Raw genomic sequence first — 19,977 nt, forward strand, 5'->3', positions numbered from 1 at the left:
TTTTTTCCCTTGTATTAATTAAATTGTATTTTAAAAAATAATAGGGAAATTATTAAGAGCAGGGATCTGCAAACTTTTTTTCAGCAATGGGCTAGATAGTAAATATTTGAGATTTGGTGGCCCTATACAGTCTCTCTCACTACTACTCAACTCTCCTGTTGTAGCACAAGAGCAGCCACAGGTGAGATATAAGCAAATGAGTGTAGCCGTGTTCCAATAAAACTTTATTTACAGCAACAGGCAGTGAGCTGGATTTGGCCCATGGACCATTGTCTGTAAATTCCTGATTTAGAGCAGCAACCCTGTCCTGAGTTCTTTTGCAGGCTTAAGGAACAAAAGTAAAAAAAAAACTTCCTGGTATGGAACTAGATTCTTAATGAATATTTGAATTTTAGATTCTTACATTTTGAAATGTTTTAAAGTGGGAAGTAGCTATTTGAAACATGTTGGTTAGACAAAAGAAGTTTAGGTATGTATATGAATTGAACAAAAGCATTCACACGTTTGGCTTGTTCCTAAGACGAACGTAGCAAATTCTATCGATTCTTGAGTTCAGGCATTACAGAGTGCCATCTATGCCCTAGCAGAGGCTCCCTGGCCCAGCCTCGCACAATTGGACAGGCCCATCATGGACTTTCTCCCCTTCGAAACCATCTGGTTTATGGTCTGCTGTTAGAAGTGTTAGTTGTGTGCATTGTACCAGAGTGACCTTTGGTCTGGTCTCATCTCTTCTGCCATATGCTGTGTTTTGTCTCTAAAACAGAGTAAATATTGGTTAACATTCATCCAAAATGCTATTGATGTGAAATTGATCAGCAAGTCAGAGATGTCCAAGTGAGTGAATCTGACCAGTGTTTGTTTTCTGTTCACAGTGGCACCTTTCAGTACACCCTGGAAGCCACCAAATCTCTCCGTCAGAAGCAGGGGGAGGGCCCCATGACCTACCTCAACAAGGGACAGTTCTACGCCATAACACTCAGCGAGACGGGGGACAACAAGTGCTTCCGACACCCAATCAGCAAAGTCAGGGTAGGGACCTCGTCTCTCAAATAAAGCACGGGGAGGGCAGATGAAAGCAGCTGCTACCTGCCAGCCTTGTGGAAGGGCAGGGAAAAAACTCCAAAATAAATAATTCTAGAACAAACGTCAGAGGGTTGGGGCAAGAGAACTTACTGGTTTACAGTTTATCATTTTAATCAGTAACCAATAAACCCCAGGAAGGGACGTGGTAGGAACATGCCTTCTGACTGTATCCAAGGAATTTTCCCGGCTTCATTCATCGCCTGTGTGCTACCTAGTTGTTACTGTTGTTGTTTTCAATCAAATGATCTTCATTTTTCAAGTAAGTAGCTGTGAGTCAGAGCATCTTTATGGGCGGGAAGGAACTGAGCTTTCTAACATAGAGGAGGGTGCAATTCATTCTGTGTCCCTGAGCCCTTTACAGCTTTGTTTAAAAACCATCTATAGCCCAGCTCTTACTCAGGAGTCAAGGGGGAGGCATGCTATGGTCCCTCCCAGGAGTGGCTTGGAGGAATTTTCACATTCATGAGTGTTAGTTCTATTTGTGGGAAATAAAACTGCCCTGGAAGGCTGCCAGCTTCTGGCATTCTCGCTCCTGCCAAGAAGGGAGGGAACTGGTAATCCCTCTCTACTGAAAAGGAAAATTATAGCAGAGCTCTGAAAAGAGGTTGAAGGACTTTCCTGCCCTGCTGTAAAATGATTTATGCTGCTGTGTGCATGGTGCCCACCCCTCCTTATTTTATCCAGAGCTCCCTCCTCCTAAGCTCTTTCTCCAGCACATTGAGCAAGGAACGCTGTGCTGTGCCGGGGCAGTGAGTCTACCCCATCCCCGACCCCCATGCAAAGGTAATAGATGAGGTAGAAGAGAGAGGAGTCACTGGGCACTTGCTGGCCAGCTTGCCTGTTACTAGCTTTAGGTAAAATCATTGCAATGGCAGTCTCTTGAATCAACCAGGTTTTGTGGCTTTGTTTCCACGAGAAAGACACAAAGAATTGCTGCTTATTTGTCCAGCAAGACTTCCTCCCTCAGAGGTTGTCCCAGTGGCAGACTGGAGCTGTAGAAGGCAGGGCAGCTGAGAGGAGAAAGATGGGGGAGATGTGGGGCTAATGTCCAACCAAGGCTGAGCCCGTGGCAGGTGGAAGGTGCTCAGTGTGCTGTGTGCCCTCCAGGGGAGTTAGTATGTCCCAGCCCTGTGGTCCAGGATACAGTGGAAGGATGCCCTCATCATCTTTATCACCATTATCACAACAATACAGCTAGTATTTATTGAGTGTATCTTCTATGTGCCAAGCTCTGTGCTAAATAACACACATCTCATAACTCATTTTAAACTAACAACAACCCTATGAAATAGACATTATTTTTATAATGTTACAGATGAACAAACTTGGACTTTGAGAAGCTAGCAACTGGCCAAGTTTCCATAGCTAAAATGTGAGGAAACCAGGCTACATATCCCAAGCAGTCAACTCCTCACCTATTCTCTTGACCACCACTAAGTGTACTGTGCTGAGTAGCATGGAGGCCTGAAAGGCAGGCGGATGTTAGCCTGGGATCCATCTCCAGAAATACATCCTAGAATTTGCATCCTACACGCTCATATGTGGATGCCTGGTAAGAAGACACTGGATAAATTTTCTTTTTAAAAAAATCTTCTAAATTACAAGTGTATAATCATATACACCCTTGTACTAACACCATTATTATCACCGTGAAAAGATGATGCATGGTTAGTAATCTAAGGCCATGACAACAGCTTGGAGTACAGGGACTGTTCCAAGAATTCTACTTCATTGAAATCATGGGAATAATTTAATATAGAAACGTTATTTCCTTCTATTCCATTTTGCCTGAAGCAAGGAGCCTTCCTTCTCTTAAGGACTTCCGTCTAACAGCTTTGGAGAGTAGGATGGCCCTTCTCAAAGCAGATCCTTCTTACTCCTCGGCTCTGGGAGAGTGAGTGGTCCGGAGGGAGGAGAGATGCGCTTGGAACCTCCTGGTGCTGGTTTCTGAGAACAGTGTTGCATCCGAGTCGAAGCACGTAGCCTGGACAATGGCAGTTTCAAACTGCCTTCTTCTTTACCACTGAAGACATACAGTTCCAAACCGAGAACATGCCGTTATTTATGCTGTTAGTCATTTGCTAGAAAAAGTTACCTTAAGTGTTATTTTTATTTCAGTGACTGGGGGGCGGGGGCCCACACAGTAAACTCTTAAATACAAGTGGAAAAGCCTGAGGAAGGATGGAGAGCAGGCTGAGCGCCAGCAGGTCCCTCTCTCCTCACCTCTCCTCCATGCTTTTGAAGGTCATGCTGCTTGTGAAGCAAATAACATGGATATGTATTTCTAAACTAGATTTTCTAACAGACACCTGCTTTCCTGTATAACAAATGTTCACATAGACACTGGGAATAAGCCAGCTTTTGACTTGGCAGTACGGCCACAAGCATATATCTGGTGTCTATTATTTGTCAGTTTGTCAGTAACCAGGGCCCCCGGGGTGACACTGTCCTGCCCTTGCTGAGTGATAAGTTAGTGGAAGACCTGGCCATGGACTGAGTAATTAAAAATAACTAAGTAGATGGCTGTGAGTGTGTAAAATGCTACAAAGGAGACATTATTGAGGAATGAGAGTCAATGAAATATTCTTCTGGAATAGCAGAAAAAAAATGTCTAAGAAGTATTTTAGATATGGAATGAAAGGGGGAGTGTATTCCTGGGTACAGTATTCCTGATGCTGTAATTAAAGGAGCTTTTTTTGGTTTGTTTATTTATTTTTATGTTTTTGGTACCTTCTCCATCTCATAAATGACAATGAATTAACATATGTTTTGTTTAACAAGGCTACTTGTAACTTAGACTTAAAAGTGGTTTGGGATTCTTATTTCTACAAGGTGTAATTAGTTTCTTAAGCTCATTTTAAAAGTACATCCACTATTTAAATAAATAACATAGTTGACTTTGTATCTTGTGGTCTAACAAAATATCTGTAGCTTAGATCTGTGTTCATCAACATCATCTCATCTTTTAGGATTTCTCTCATTACCTCCACTGATCCAGCCAGAGGCATTTAATGAGGTCAGAGACAGATATTTGCTCCTTTACAAATGTGCCAAACTCTATGCTTAAGGATGTGAAATTTCAAAAATGTGCTTGTTTCCAATATAAGAAAAAAATCTCTTTTGGTATTCCCACTCAACCTCCCAAAACAATAAATTTGCTGATAAATTGGTTAATCTGATTGTTTATGACTCCTGGTAAAAATGAGGTAAAATTCTTTTTTCTATGAGCTGTTTTCCTGTCTGCATCACGTTTTAAGGTAGGCCCATTTAACACAATACAAACCTTACAACTGAGCATCTCTAAAGCAAGTTTACAGAAATGACAGGAAACACAGCTGTGGTGGGACTCCCAGCACTGGAGGCTGTGTGAAGCAGGAGGTGCTGAGCAGAAAGTAAGCTCCGTGGTTGTCCCCTCTGCAGAGCGTGGTGATGGTGGTCTTCAGCGAAGACAAGAACCGGGACGAGCAGCTGAAATACTGGAAGTACTGGCACTCTCGGCAGCACACGGCGAAGCAGAGGGTCCTCGACATCGGTGAGTCCACGTTGACCTCCCTGCGTGGTCTCTGATAAACTGACATGTGGTCATGGTGCAGAGGAGAACCCAGCGCAGAAGTCACAGCTGGGACCCACATTGCCCCCTAGGCGCTAGTCTCTGCACTTTTCCTAGGTATTAGTTCATTTAGGACAAACCAGACTTAAAAATCGAAATCAGCCTAAGTGGAGAGCAAAGCGCTTTTTGCCCCATGAAAGTCAGTTGTGTCTCATGTAATAACAGATTTAGGTTTGCAGCGGCCAGGATAATTTCTAAAGCAGACTTTCACACCCTTTTGCGTTTGAGCCTAGTAGGCAGGCATGCCAGGGGAACTCTTAGCCCTCTGTGACGTGAATAACCTCTCTTGTTTGGTTCTAAGGCACTGGTGAAGGTCACATGACTAGGTAGAGAGCTCTAGTTCTCTGATTCTCCATCCAGTGTTCCTCCCACTGGAGCACACGTCTTGTGCAAACAAGCCTAGGTGGTCAGGCAATTGCAGTGTTTGAGAGCTTTCCTGGCAGTAGAAGGAATGTGTCCACCAAGTGCATTTGCTGGGGGCTTTATCCTCCTAAACATGGTGTCTGCTCTCCAGAGAACTGGAGCCCCCGAAAGGGTCTCAGAGCCCAGACCAAGTGGTCGGGTGGAGGGAACTTACTGCAGTTTGGGAGGGCTGAAGGCACCATGAGGCAATCAAGAGAGGAGCGCCAGCAGGAATCTTCTGCTGTCAGTGGGAGGGCTGGAGGACTGAGGAAGGAGGTGTTGGGTGTCATGGGAACCACAGCAGGAACTGGAACAGAGGCTGGGGCTGCCTTAGCAGGAGGTGGGGCCACAGAAGGAGCAGCCTTCCCGGAACAGATAGAGCCACAGAAGGATCGCTGCTGAGGACATCTCTCAACACCAAGAGGAGGAGGAGAGGCGATGCCCTGCCTCCTCCCTGCCTCCCAGTCTCCCCTCGTGCTTCCCATTGGCCACGTTTACCCTGAAGCCAGAGGGCACATGCCCCTGGCACATGCAGCTTGCAGGAATCAACCTCTGAGCCACAGAGCAAAGCAGGGGGAGTCAGGGCTTGGATCTTACGGTGTCTAGAAATTATTTAAAAACACTAACAGTAATATATGTGTTTCTCAGTAATTTTAACACTTTATCTATGTGTTGCTTCCATAAGAAACAAGTCATTTCTCATTTATAGGCTTTGTTACCATGTTTTGCAGACCAAGAGCATACAGTCCCCCTGAGCTCAGGTAAAGTGAAGGTTTCCACTGCATTGGGTACCAGAGGAATTAATTAGCCACGGAAAGGATGTTTACTTTGATTTCTTTCATATTGTGACGACATTGTTTAGACCTTCCATCGCACACTTGCTAGGACCCCTTGACCAACGGCAAAGAAGTTAGTAACTAGGTTAAGGTTAGACGCTCATCGTAGAATATATTGAAACTATTGCTGGTTTGTTCTGCAAAATGGCTGTGCCATTCCTTACCCACACCACACACACACACACACACACACACACACACACACACACACACACACACACGTCTCCTATTAACTAATCAAACATTTTTAACTAATAAACAAGGAAACTGAGGCCTAGAGAGGCTCATTGACCCACCTTTCCAAATGACTTGTCTTCAAATAATCAGTGCAAGAATTAGTGCCAGAGCCAGGGTGAAAAACAGCCTTCCTTCCTGGGGTCACACACTGAACCCCCAAGACCAACTAGGATGACAGGTTTGGGGATACTTGCCGTAACCTGCTTTATAGTCAATCTGCATAGAGCAGAGGAACAATTTTATTTTATTTGAAAAGCTAGCCTTATAATTATTGCCCAAGAAAATGAGAGGAGCAATTAAATAGAAAATATGGACTAGGTCCAAATAAGGCAAATAATAAAAGCGTTTTACTGGCATACCTGTTGGTTCAACTTTGATGATGTTACAAGGTTTACCTTTCTTAGACCAGAATGATCTCTCAGATCTCATAGAACTTCAAGTTTTATCTCTCTTCTTTATCATCTCTTGCCTGCCTTCAGACTTTTCCCCCGCTTGTGACCCTTTACACATGCGTGTGTGCACACACGCACATACGTAATTTATGGCTGAGATTTGTGACTTTTACTCAGTGGCTTCATGGCGACTTGGGCTACTTGCCCTGAACCTGAGACCAAGGCACTGAATCGGCCTCTTAGCTTCAAACGGAAAATCGATTTTGGTCTCTGCCCCTGAACTCAACCTGACAGCTACTCACGCAGGAGGGGGAAGTATGTAAAAAAAAAATCTCATCTAATTCATTCTTCTAGATTAAAAAAAAAATAAAATCAAGCCATTTGTTCCTCTTCCAGTGGGTGGTCAACGCCGTTTCCACTGGGGAGGCCCGAGGCCGCTGCGGCGGACACGTCTGTGCGCTGCGGCCACGCCGGCGGTATCGCGGTGGTGCGGCGTTCGGGGTGTCGGTGCGGCCCCGCCGGGGGCTCCCGGGGCCCGCTGAGGGGGAGGGAGGCCCAAGGGTGCGTGTGCCATGCCTTTGTCAGTTTGAAATGAGAACCTTCTAGGAGCCTCAAAAAGAAAAAGAAGGATCCAAAGCAATTTAATGTATTACCCTTTCCTAACCTCCATGAAACTGGGCTCCAAAGTTGCAGTTCCCTCATCCCCGCCGGCCCTGGGCCCGCCGGGTCGGCTGAGGCCTCGGGGTGGTGACCGGAAGCCGGAGTCAGAGACCGAGGTGAGGCCCCTTTCGCTAAAACAAGCATTTGTAGCTTCGGCCCTTGGGGTCTGTGGGTAGAATCTGGGTGCAGCTTTAGGGGAACCTCAGTCTCTTCAAATTATGCACAACACGATTTTGTGTGCATGAGTGTGCCAATCCTTTCATCCCATTTTCCTGGGGTGCCCGGGACAACCAGCCCTCCCTCCGGCACGCTGTCTCCAAGCAAAGCCCACTGGAGCCTTCACCTCTCTGTGTCTTTCCTTATCTGGCTTCCCCTCGGCGCCCCTGGTGTCTCTGGTAGCTGTGGTAACCATGCCTGGTGGGCATTCTGCGTCTTTCCTGACATAGATTTGTCTGTTGGTTGTTGGATTATTGGTTGCTCTTGGTGGCTGCTCCTCATTGCCCACATCCTTCGACGTGCCCCTCTGTGCCAGCTGCCTGATAGGAGAGGACAGTGTCCCCGATGGAGCCCTGTCTGTGTGTCCATGAGCAGGAGAGTGGGAACCTGAGGGCCAGGGAAGGAACTGGTGAGCACGTGGCGCCTCAGAGCACGTGGCGCCCAGCTCCCAGCATCCTCGTGTCCTCAGTGGGGCTCTCGGTGAGGCTGTTAACTGCGTCACACCAGACAAGTTCCCTCCTTAAGTAGATATGTCACCCGGCTTGGTCCTCACTTCTTGCAGGCCTTTGCTTGTTGTCATCTTATCAGAGTCCTTCCCTGTCATTGTACCCGAATGTCACAGACTGTTCCCTCTCGAGCTCCCTTACCTTTACTGCAGTGCTTATCACCCCCAACATCTCATTCTGTACATATATTTCTGTTTTTATTGTGTCCCCCTCTTGCTAGAAGGCAAGTCCTTCTAAGGACACACACCTAAGGGCAGACACTGGTCTGTTTTGCTCCCACTCTAGCCCCAGTGCTCAGCACAGGGCCTGAGTCTTCGTAAGTTTTCAGTAAGTATTTCCTGAAGGAATGAATGAGTGAGTGAATGAATGAATGAATGAATGAACGAACGTGTGGGTGAAAACTCTTATTACACTGACAGGAGGCGGGCCCCTGGAAGGAGTGAGCTGTGTCTTAACAACAACTCCCACGTGTCCGATGCCGTCTACATACCAGGCTCTTCCTGTGTTTCAGGCACATGCATTTTGTCCTTCATCCTGAAAACAGCTCATCGTATTGTTTAAGAACTGAGATGGTGAGGGGCAAAGGATTTACCCAAGTTCCAACCCCTGGTATGTGGTGGAGGTGGGATGGAAACTCAGGAGTGCTGGAGTTTGCAACCCTCGTATTTTTTTCTTCTCTGTCCTCACTCCACCATCTGTCATCTTTGTATCCCAACGTCTAGATGGTTCTCGGCCTCCACCAGGCCCTGACTACCTGCATACTCTCCCGGGTTGAGGTCCTGCTTTTCCCTCCAGGCACTGAGAGCGGCTTGCACTCTGGGTGGCGGGTTTCTTGGCGGATGCTAGTTCTGGCGTTTCTGAAAGCTGGTGATTCTGGTGCATTAGGCCGTAAACTCTGTTGGTGGTGGGGAAGGAAACATGCCATGAGCTCTTACTGGATAGAAGTAAAACGAACCAACCCCAGCCCAAGTGCAGCCTGCTGCTTTGCAGAGACACAAGCAGAGTTCTCCAGGTCTCACAAGTCCCTTCTTGTGAGCTGCGTGGATAACAACAGAAATTCCAGGTCGCGAGTAGGCTGACGCTCCGCAGCCCAGGGAGCGCCCCTGTGCCGGTTGTACCTTCCGCAGGGAATCACCACCTGATGATGCCTGTTGTTTGTTCATCTCTGAGTGTGAAAGCCCCTTTCTAAGGGGACGTGGAGTTGGTGCTGGTGCCATGTTAGTTACCACCAGCTTCCAGAAAGCCAGAGTAATTCCACGTTCACTCAGCAAACGGACCCTGTGTTAGGACTGGCAATTCAGATAAATAAGGCAGAGCCCCATCCTCAGATTGCTCAGATCTGGAGGCCGAAAGATGAATGGCTGAGATACCACGTGGAGGGGGAAGTCAGAGGAGCGCTTCCCTGAGATGTTTCTAGGACCCCTCTGGAAAAGTGGCGAGAACATCTGAGGGTGGGTGAGGGGGCTGTGAGCCAAGGAAACAGTAGAGGGACAGGGATCAAGGCAGAAAAGCCAAAATGAGATCGGCACCTTATTCTAAGGGATGGACAAACTCATGTGTGAGCGTGTTTCACTGGTGGGCGTGTCATTGCTTCAACTAGTGCAGGGAGTGGGGTGAAGGAAGGCAGTCCCCAGTAAATTGGGTTGAGAAAAGGAAAGAGAAGGGTTTGGTAGTCGTGGAAAGGCTTGCTTTTTTAAGTGGAATCTTAGGGCAACAGGGATATGAAGGGTAGATGGAATTTGCTGGCCTCAAACTCTAAAAGGAGCCCCATGTAAAGCTGTTTCCATGAGGTTCAGCCTGAAGTTCTGAGTCCCCTGTGGAGGCTGAATGAGCCCAGCAGGGTGTCTAGGGGCCCAGGACTCCGAAGGTTCCAGGTATTAGAGGGCCATTGACTCTTACCACGTGTCCTGTTGGTAAACCTCAGAGCTGCAGGTAGAATTTTGGGAAAATGCTATCTCGGGTCCTCTGCAAAGACCCTGGGGTGGGCACGTCACCACGCCAGATGCTGAAGGGACTACGCTCAGAGTCTCTCGTCCTCTGCCGCTTTGACACCATCTTGGCTCCACAAGTCTGGTTTTGGAGTTGTGCCAGGGGGAGACTGAAGCTTCTGTGTGTGTGTGTTTATACTTTTTTATACTGAGGTGTGATGTATGCATACTTGGTTTTTAGCTAATCCATGTTTTCCTACTGTTGGAAGGAGTTTTAGAGATCAGGAATAGCAAGTGAGGGCTGGGAAGAGTTGTCCTGCATACTGTCCTCATCCAGGCGGGCGTGTTCCGTTCACACACCGGTCCTCCCAGACTTCTGACAAGGAGGGGACTGGGCAGAAACCGCAGGCAGCTGGGATATGTGAGGAGGGGACATTTCTCTGTGACACGTTGCAGCGCTTGATTTTGGAGGCTTTGGATGCCCATTGACGTTTAGCAGGACTGTGACGCAGTGATGATGTATGTGTTTCAGAGAGGTGATTCTGGGCTAGCGTAGGGGTGGGATGCAGTGAGGGAGAGACTGGTTATAGCTGGGAACTCAGAGAAGTGAACTATAAAGGACTGATACAAAGTTAGCCCAGGAATGAGAGATGAATTCGGGAACTGGTGAACCTTCCAGACTGACTGGCTGTAGTGATGAAAAAGATCCTAGAAGAAAAGCTCAGCTTTACTAGCGAGGTGGATACCCTGCCCCGAGGTAGGGGGTCCAGAGGAGCAGCGGGGCCAGCTGTCAGGTGGGTGGAGGTTGGCCAGGTATTGAGCACAGCCAGGGACGCGATGAGTTTAAGCGCCATCTATACATAGAGCCAGGTGGGAGTTCCCTGGGGCTTGCACAGTGGAGGGATGCTGTTTTGCACAGTGTGAACCACTTAAAAAATATTTGAAGTGAACTGCAAATCACAAAGTGACCTGGACTGCATACCCAGTCTACTCAAACAGTGGGTAATTCCAAACCACTTCCTTGGGAACGGATATTTTTATCTTTGTTTCCTTTCAAGCAGGGAAGGAAAATTAGAAGAGATTCAACAGCTAATATTGACTTATAGAATGAAAAATTGGAAGCTACAGCAGAGAAATTGAAACTCATTCAAATATAATTTCTCTCTACTGCACAGAATTGAGAATTAATTTACAGCTTTACAATGCAGATACTTCAAAATAACGAACGTCACAGTTTTTGCCCTTTCAGAATGAGTGGTATGTACCACAATGTAATGAGACTGATTCCACAACACATCCAAGTAAGCATCCTTATCTTACAGTCACATCCAGCATAATCATTGTTGATACAATTTTGTAGTTGATTGTGAAACCAACCATTTGCTCTTTATTCAATTTGTCTTTAATTTTGGTTCACAGTAAGTAGTCTTCCCTTGTATGAGGATGTGTTAGTTATATTGTTACTATTAATCCTGTAGTCTTCCATGATAATTGGCAGGCAATTATGGTACCTTTTCGTTATTAGCGTGTGATCATAGGATTTTCATCTGTGCCCTAATACAAATCTGTTTGTTTATTTTTAAATCATGCTGTTGATGGCAGTCTTATATTAAGGTAAAGCTGTGCATGAAAACTTAAGTTCCCACAGAATCAGAACATTTCTTTAAGTTTAGTTTTAAATAGTTTTCTTTGAGAGTCAAAGAGAAGCCTTTCAGAAGACTCTGGAACACAGAATCTCGCTGACCCCGTGACTTACTCAGCTTGGCTCATCTGTCCAGGGCTAGGCGCTCTCTTCTGCCTGGAGTCATATACCACTTTCAAATAGGAATTGTGGGTGAAATTAAGTAACACTTGTTTTGTTTTGAGTTTTCCTAAAGGAGGCTGGCTTTGGATGTGCCCTATAAGTACTTTCTTGTAGTTTTTATAGTCAATCCTGGCTTGGGCTACGCAAGGCTGTGCAGAAAAGTGGGAGGCTGGAGATTGGTGGGTTAGGGAGAGGGGAGGCAGCTGTGGCCTGTCAAGAGGTCAGGTAGCCAGGTAGTCAGTGAACCTGGGGCCCAAATAGGCCTGGGAGACAAGTGCACCTACCACTCGCCTCTCTGTTCCCCAGAGTTTTGTTCTGTGGAGAGCTCGCCTGCCCCAGAATTAAACAAACCTGCTCTCTCCCTGCAGTCGGGAAAGAATGGCTCTTCCCTCCTTTAAAAATAACTCAAGCAAATGGAATTTGGATTTTTGATGTTTTCCTAGACTCTTTCCACACTTCTGAGTAGATATGAAAAGTAAATTTGATTCAAAACAAAACAAGACAAAACCTCTTGAGAACCCTCAACTTAAAAAAAAAAAAAAAAAAAAAGCCAGCCAGGGCCGGTTGGTGAGCATCCAGGCAGTGAGTCAGAGCTCAGCTCAGAGAGCTGCCTTGGGCCCTGCTCCCTCCACAGGGCCGAGGGTGGGGCGCAGCCAGGCATGGCCTGACTGCTGCTCGGGTGTGGGCATCCTTGCTCCAGCTGCTCCCATGGTCACAGGCAGTGGAAGGCAGCCTCTCTTGTATAGAGAATGCTGTGGCCAGAGCTACTGGAAAGTTTTTTTCTATCTTCAATTTTGGTTAGAAAACATTTATTTGAGAAAAGTGGTGGGCTATTAAGGTTGTATATTTAAAAGTTATAAACTGCAAGCATTCTTTTAATTTAATCTTAATTCAGGCAGAACATACTAATTTCCAATAAAAATTGAGTCCCTGTGGGTTTTTGTTTGCTGCATTCATGGCTCAATGTGCATCCTAGAAGCTCATTCTGCTGGGGACAGCACCTCCCGGGAGAATCATTTCCGTGGTGCAGGGCTCCCCCGTCCTTCCCCAGGGAAGGGGCCGGGACTGGACCAGAGTTCACAAACCGCCCCCACGTCTAGGCCCTGGGTCCACAGCCTCCCTCCCACACTGCTTCCGGGTCATCTTTCCTTCCAATCCATGTATCTTAAAAGAGGAATCACCTCCTACCCCGCATCCTAAACTGCTACTTATGTCAGAATCCAGCATAATCTGCCTTTTATTAAAATTTCTTAATGCCAAATCCACAGGTCTATTTTTCACGCCTCCAGTTTTTCCAGTTACTTGCAGCCTCTCCTTTGTTGCTTCCCTAGGGCTCTCAGTGCCCAGAACGGCCCTCCCTCCCTCCTTCACCTGACAGACATCTCGCCCCTAAAACCCTGCTCCCTGTTCCCACGCAGGTGCCTCGCCTTTCAGGCGGAGTCGGCTGCTCCCTCCCTGGCTTTAGTTTATACCTAGACAGTAATGCTCTGCGGCGTTGCACGTGGTTTGTCAGTTTACATTCCGTCCACTCCTCTAGGTGCCTTGCTTCTTGAGTGGAGAGAAAATTTTTCTTTAACTTTTATAACCAACAACTGGTACAGAGCCTGGCCCAGAATAGATGCTCAGCTAGTGTTGACTGGTTGATGAGCAAGCCACCACGTACGGTTCTGTATGTGTAGGTAACACTTAACGGTGAGCAGGCATGGTCTAGTTAACTAGGGGGTCAGGGTGGGGTCGGGCTCTGTCCTCTTCCATGATGAAAGGACCAATTTTGGTAATGTTTTTCTGGATGCCAGGGGCTAAATGTGCATTTGGTACTTTGATTTCTTTACATTTTAAATACTATTGTATTATACTATAGATTTTGTGGTAAAACTTGGTTAACGACTCTAAGACTTAATTGCTAACGTAGAAATATAATATCTACACTAATAAACCAAGGGGATAGTTCTCCTTTTTAACTTAACTAGAAATTATCATTGTTTCCCTGAAGCAAATAAATAGAAAATAGTTTTAAGGCAAGCTTGCCCCTTGAAAGGTAGCTAGATTTGGAAATTAAAAATTATAATTAATGTGGTCTTTAATTTGGGGTAATATTTCTTCACTGCTCCTGGGAGGTGTGTTTGTCTGGTTCTAGGCATTATTATTTAATAAGTCTATCCTGGAAAGGTATTTCCCTACTACTGGCATTCTACAGCCCAGAGTGGTAAACCAGAAGAAAGGTTACAGAGAGGATTAAAGCATGGAATGGATGCTTCAAGACCCCTCTGAGATTCTGTTTTAATGAAAGGTTAAAGCTGTCACATTAAGAGATACTGTTTTAGATTATGAGCTTTCAAAATTAACACACACACAAACACACACACAGTTAACTAAAACCACTGAATAGACCCATCATACTTAATACCATAAGATGCTATAATTTCTTGTCTTCCATCTTTTCTTTTTCATGGCTACCAGGTACCACATTATTTTCCCCTACTTGGTTGGACCTTCTCTATACCTTTAGCTGTGTAAGACCACGCTTTCATCTCAAACATATAATCTGTGCTTTTATTTCATTTCATGTTTTTTGCTTGGGGTCTGATTATTTTCTCTTTAGAAATGCATTTAATGAATCCTCAGATAACCTGATAGTCTCACATCTAAAAAAAAAAATTGATTGGCTTAAGAATTAAAAAACAAAACAAAACAAAACAAACCCTGGCAGTACAGTCTGATAGTTTCATGAGACTCATCTACTTACTGAACGAAACCACAGAGCTGGTCTTCTCAGCCGTCCCTCAGCACTGGCTGGAAGCCTCTCTCTCACCTGCCTTTCAGCAGAAACAAGTGTATGTTTTTGCAGCACCCGCCAGAGTGAAATGAGGCAGATCTCAAGTTTTCCTTCCCTGTTGACAAAGCCTAAAACTTGCCGAGAGAAAGTTTTTTCCAAAATTAAATTAAGCTCTTTGAGGTCGGAGAACCCAAAGTAAGGTGGAGCTAACCTGAAGAGAACTCTTTCAACAGGCTCCAGAAGTGGGGGCTGCCGCGTTTTTTTCTGCTAAAAGGCAAGTATTGAAATAACCAGGCGCTGAATAAACGAGCATCTCGTCGTTGCTCAGAGGTCCTGCAAGGCAGGTCACAGCTGGGGAAGCCAGCTTCTCTCCGGTGGCCGCTCATCCCATTGTCCTCACACCTACGGTCCCCTCAGCAGGAACTGCAGTCCTCCTGTGAAGGACATACCTTCTTGAAGAAATAGATTTAAGAGAATTGGAATTTCAATTTTGAAATAATATCTAAATCCTGTAATCACTGATGGAAAATAAGTAAACAGGAATGGCAGCATGAGTAGTTAACACAAGTAGCAATTAAGGCAAAAATCATTCATACAGCAAACAACCCCCACCCCCAAACAGGCCTCCATAACACCTGACCTTCCTCTGTGTGGTAAGCAGTTTGATAAGAGTGTTTGGGTGGCCAGGGGTTCTGGGGGAGGTTGAAGATGAAGGTGAATCTTGATGGATCTTAAGCAGTTGAAGGAATTGGATTTATAATTCCAATTTATCAAGAGATGATCCATGTGAGCATTTACAGCTCTTGTCATATGTCTGTGTCCTGCACCACCAATTACCAAAAAGTCACTTTTTTGTTTGAATCTATTCAGTCTGCAGTTCAAAAGGACAATGATAGATATTGGAAAATTGCATCTGACATTCAGGGCTGCTCGACACTAGAATGGATCTTTGAGAGAGACTGTGGAATGCCTTATCATAGAGCAGTAATTCTCAAGACTCTTTTTATACACACACACACATTTATTAAAGAATGGTCAGTTCACAATGTTGTGTCAATTTCTGGTGTACAGTGTAATGTTTCAGTCATACATGAACATACATACATTCGTTTTCATATTCTTTTTATTCTTCTTATGGGTTACTACAAGATATTGAATATGGTTCCCTGTGCTGTACAGAAGAAACTTGTTTACTTATTTTATATACATTAGTTAGTATCTGCAAATCTCAAACTCCCAATTTATCCCTTCTCACCCCCTTTACCCACTGGTAACCATAAGTTTGTTTTCTATGTCTGTGAGTCTGTTTCTGTTTCATAAATAAGTTCATTTGTCCTTTTTTTAGATTCCATGTATAGGTGATATTATATGGTATTTTTCATTCTCCTTCTGGCTTACTTCATTTAGAATGTACGATCTCCAGGTCCATCCATGTTGCTGCAAATGGCATTATTTTATTCAAGACTCTTGCTAATAGTAAAGGACTCTCATTTGAGAAAGAATTCGATTTTCTCTTAGAAATTCCAGTTGGTTTAACTGGGATGTGTTATTATGTCTGAAAATATCAACTTGGGTGGGGAAAGTAGGGGACTTTGCTAGAGGGAAGGAGTCCTCTCTGAGGATCTGAGATGATTTTTCGCTGTTTAACCACTTTGGGTAGTAACTTACAATCTTACATGGCTATAACTTCTTGTCCCCTACTTACTCTTAAAAGTGTTAGTATATTAAGTAATGAAATGAGGAATGGAAAACTGGGATAAAATATGGGTAGTCTGTGCAGCGTACAAGAATGAATTACTAAAATACCACCCATGTCTTTATTCATTCAGTAAACTGTCAGAATGTGTCAGGCACTGTTGTGCTTTCACAAATTTAAAAGACAAATAGTTTGAAGAGATGAAATAGACAGATTGAAGTAAAATCTCACTGAATAACAGACTAATGAGAAGAGTTTCATTTTAAGCCCATCCAGGTTGATTCAGACCCAGAGCTAGAAGCTGTGGTGCACGTACCGGCACATAAGCATGGGTGTTTATATGCCTGCACATGGAACATGACCTACTTTCAGTTTGAAGTCAGGTTTATGGGTCAGGACCAGAATTCTTAGACAATGCAATCAAATAGAACAGAAAAAAAAATACTAGCATATCTGGAACACAGTAATGGGTTACAATGTAAAATGCTTTTCTTTCTCTAAGTTTATGGTCAATGTAGTTGAAAGCTTATTGTTGGCCTGTATAATTCCTTCTCTAGAAACAGAAGGAAGTCAAACACAAATACAACATTAAGTTTAGCCTAAGGGAGAAGTTCCAAGAAAGAGTCCATGTTAGGTGGTGTTTGTGAGGGTATTGTAATATTAAATCATGGAGAGCAAATATCAATAATATTATTAATAATTTCAGCTTTAATGGTGTTATCAAAGAATCACTCTATTCCAGTCAGATTCTATGAGTCACAAGTTATGTTTTCATAATGCCAGTCCCCTTGGTTTGGGAATCATGTATGGGAAGGTGCTCATGGGAAAGGCCATAGACACAGAAAGCAGAAGGCTCTGGCTGTGTGTGTAGACAGCTTGGCCCTTTCGAAACTAAGCAACTGCTGGGGAGGGGAGGTACTTGACACGTTTGCCTGTTCTGCAAAGTAGAAATAATTTAAAAAGCTACTGATCAGAATTGTCTGAGGTAGTGCTTGTGAAGTATGTATATTTAGCACACACTCGGCTCTCAAAAACTGGTGACGGTTCCTACTATTTGCACAGGGGCCAGGCCCAAATGATGGAAATACATTTAGTGCTCCTGAAAATGGGCTCAAGTGTCAACACACTTGAGGAAACCTGGGTTACCTCTGTCTTTGTTAAAGTTTTATAAAGGAAATTGTGAACTTATTAGAGTTCTTGTGAGTCACTCAGGTTTTAAGAAGCTGCTGCTTTGATTTTGAAAAACAGGGGAAAAAAATCTCAGAACCTACTTGGACTAGGGTTTATTTACTCCACCTATTTCAAGTCAGAGCGAATACTCCTAGAATGACTCTCGTCTGTTTCCTGAATTTGAGCTGATCCTATTTGGTCATTGCAGACAGAGGGAAGCAAATGTTTGAGGACAGGAGGGCTGAGGGGAAGAGGGGACCAGTGGGGAAAGTGTAGCCTTGTCTGTGTTCTTTTTTTTTCTCTTTTGTAGATGAGGAAATGCAAGTACAGAGAGGCTCAGTAACTCACTGGAGGTCTCAGGGCTTGGTGAGAGGAGGACCAAGATTAAATGCAGGTCTGGGTGTCTCCCCCACCAATGTCCTTTCTCTCTGTGCTTTGGGCACCACCCTGTAAATGGACTCCTTGTAGCATCCTGACCCCAAATGTATAAACTACCCCTAAGTCCTTGGCTTTTCAAAACAAACCTTCCTCTTAGGCTGTGGTGTATTGTACACTGAGTTGGCAGCAGTGCCCTGAGCCATTTGCAGCATTCCAGCTTCATTATTCCACTAGTCCAGACAGAATCCACACCTTTCAAAAGAGAAGCAATTTTTACATTAATTACACCACTCCCTTTAATCTCCAACAATATATACAAAAAATGATTAAAAGGGGTAGTTGTAATTTACCAAGCACGTGAAGCTTAATTAAGGTGAAAGAATTAATTGTTCCTTTGACGGCATTCCAGAATCACCCTTACACATACAATCAGTTTGAAGAAAACTCAATCTACAAGAGTCTGAATTTAAACACCTATTAACAGACCACTAATTATATGCAAAAAAAAGAAAAAAAAAGACAACAAAAGGATTCACCGTCATGCTTTCCATAACAATTAAAATAATATGAGTCCCATAATTTTGGCACAGAATACGATTTACCAGAAGCATGTGGAAAGTATTGCACATCTACGCATGCCTAGCATAGCATTTGAGAAGCGCTGTTACAGAACATTCACACAAGCCTGTAAGCTACGAGAATCCAGAAACTATCAGCCTGCATCTCTGGGGGGCATCCTAGAAGGCCCCAGAGAATCTCCATGGTGGATTCCCATACGCCTCACTCTGACATTCTGAGGACACGCCCAGCCTGAGCACAGACCCTGGAAAGTCTGGCTCCATCACCAGCAACAGGACATTAACAGTGAGATCAGCTTCACTCATTGCATTACACAGACTCTCATTTCTTCCTCCCATAGTTTCATCCTTTTTGTTGCTTTGAGCCGGCTGTGGACTTGTGGGTGATTCCTTTGTGTGTAAATCACTAAGGTTAAGAAGAAGTACCTGCTTAATTCAGATTCAACTGACATACATTTTTTCAGAAACCGGTCTCAGCCAATTGTAATTTTGCTCCATCATGCCAGTTTTTGGAAACATCTAAACCATATTTCTATTTATCACCCTGTGCTCACCAAGTGGATGTCAGTATTCTATAGCTATTCACAAACCAGTGGACAAAACATGTAGTTTTTATGGTTTCTCAGTTTTTTTAAGGAAAAAGAAAAGTCCATTCAAAAGGTAATATGAAGAGTTGTGTTGGGCTTTGCCTTATTGCACTCCTCAGATACTATTGTTTTGAAAGTTGAATATTGTGACAACCCTGCACAGAGCAAGTCTATTAATGCCATTTTTCCAACAGCGTTTGCTCACTGCATGTCTCTGTGTCACATTTTGGTAATTCTCACAATATTTCAAACTTTCATTATTATTGTATTTATTCTGTTGATCTGTGATCAGTAATCTTTGATGCTACTATTGTAACTGTTTTGGGGGCACCATGAACCACACCCATAAAAGATGGCAAACTTAACTGGTAAATACTGTGTGTGTTCTGACTTCTACACCGTCCGGCCACTCCCCTATCTCCAGGCTTCCCTATTCCCTGAGACTCAACAAAATTGAAATTAGGCCAATTAATAACCCTACAGTGGCCTCTAAGTGTTCAAGTGAAAGGAAGAGTCACATGTATCTCACTGTAAATCAAAAGCTAGAAATTATTAACCTCAGTGAGGAAGGCACGTCGAAAGCCAAGACAGTGGAAAGCTGGGTCCTTGCTCCAAACAGCCAAGTTGTGAATGCAAAGGAAAAGTTCTTTTTTGTTTGTTTTATTTTGTCTTTTTTGAGGGGAGGGCAGGTAATTAGGTTTATTTATTTTGACAGAGGTACTGGGGCTTGAACCCACGACCTTGTGCATTCTAAGCACACACCCCACCACCGAGCTATACCCTCCCCCTGGACAAGTTCTTGAAGAAAATGAAAAGTGTTACTTCAGGGAACACATAAACGATAAGAAAGTGAAATAAACTTACTGCTGATATGGAGAAAGTTTTACTGGTCTAGGTAGAAGATCAAATTAACCACAGCTTTCCCTTAAGCCAAAGCTGAATCCAGAGCAAGCTGCAGAAGAAAAGTTTGAAGCTAGGAGAGGTTGGTGCATGAGGTTTAAGGAGAGGCACCGTCTCCATATGCAAAAGTACAAGGTGAAGCGGCAACTGCTGATGTAGAAGCTGCAGCAAGTCATCCAGAAGACCTGGCTCAGATCATTCATGAAGGAGGCTGCACT

General features: G+C 44.4%; 1 protein-coding gene across 5 annotated transcripts in view; it reads left to right on the plus strand.

Annotated features, from left to right (window-relative positions):
• Positions 1-19,977, plus strand: part of GRHL2 (grainyhead like transcription factor 2) — a 143,031-nt gene that overhangs the window by 59,395 nt on the left and 63,659 nt on the right. For all 5 annotated transcript variants that reach the window (XM_045517228.2, XM_045517230.2, XM_010955781.3 and 2 more), the window contains exons 6-7: positions 873-1,029; positions 4,504-4,615. In XM_045517228.2, the coding sequence (XP_045373184.1) occupies positions 873-1,029; positions 4,504-4,615 (269 nt within the window). The remainder of the gene's footprint in view (positions 1-872; positions 1,030-4,503; positions 4,616-19,977) is intronic.

Source organism: Camelus bactrianus, chromosome 25, assembly GCF_048773025.1.
Source record: "Camelus bactrianus isolate YW-2024 breed Bactrian camel chromosome 25, ASM4877302v1, whole genome shotgun sequence".
NCBI classification, from domain to species: domain Eukaryota; kingdom Metazoa; phylum Chordata; class Mammalia; order Artiodactyla; family Camelidae; genus Camelus; species Camelus bactrianus.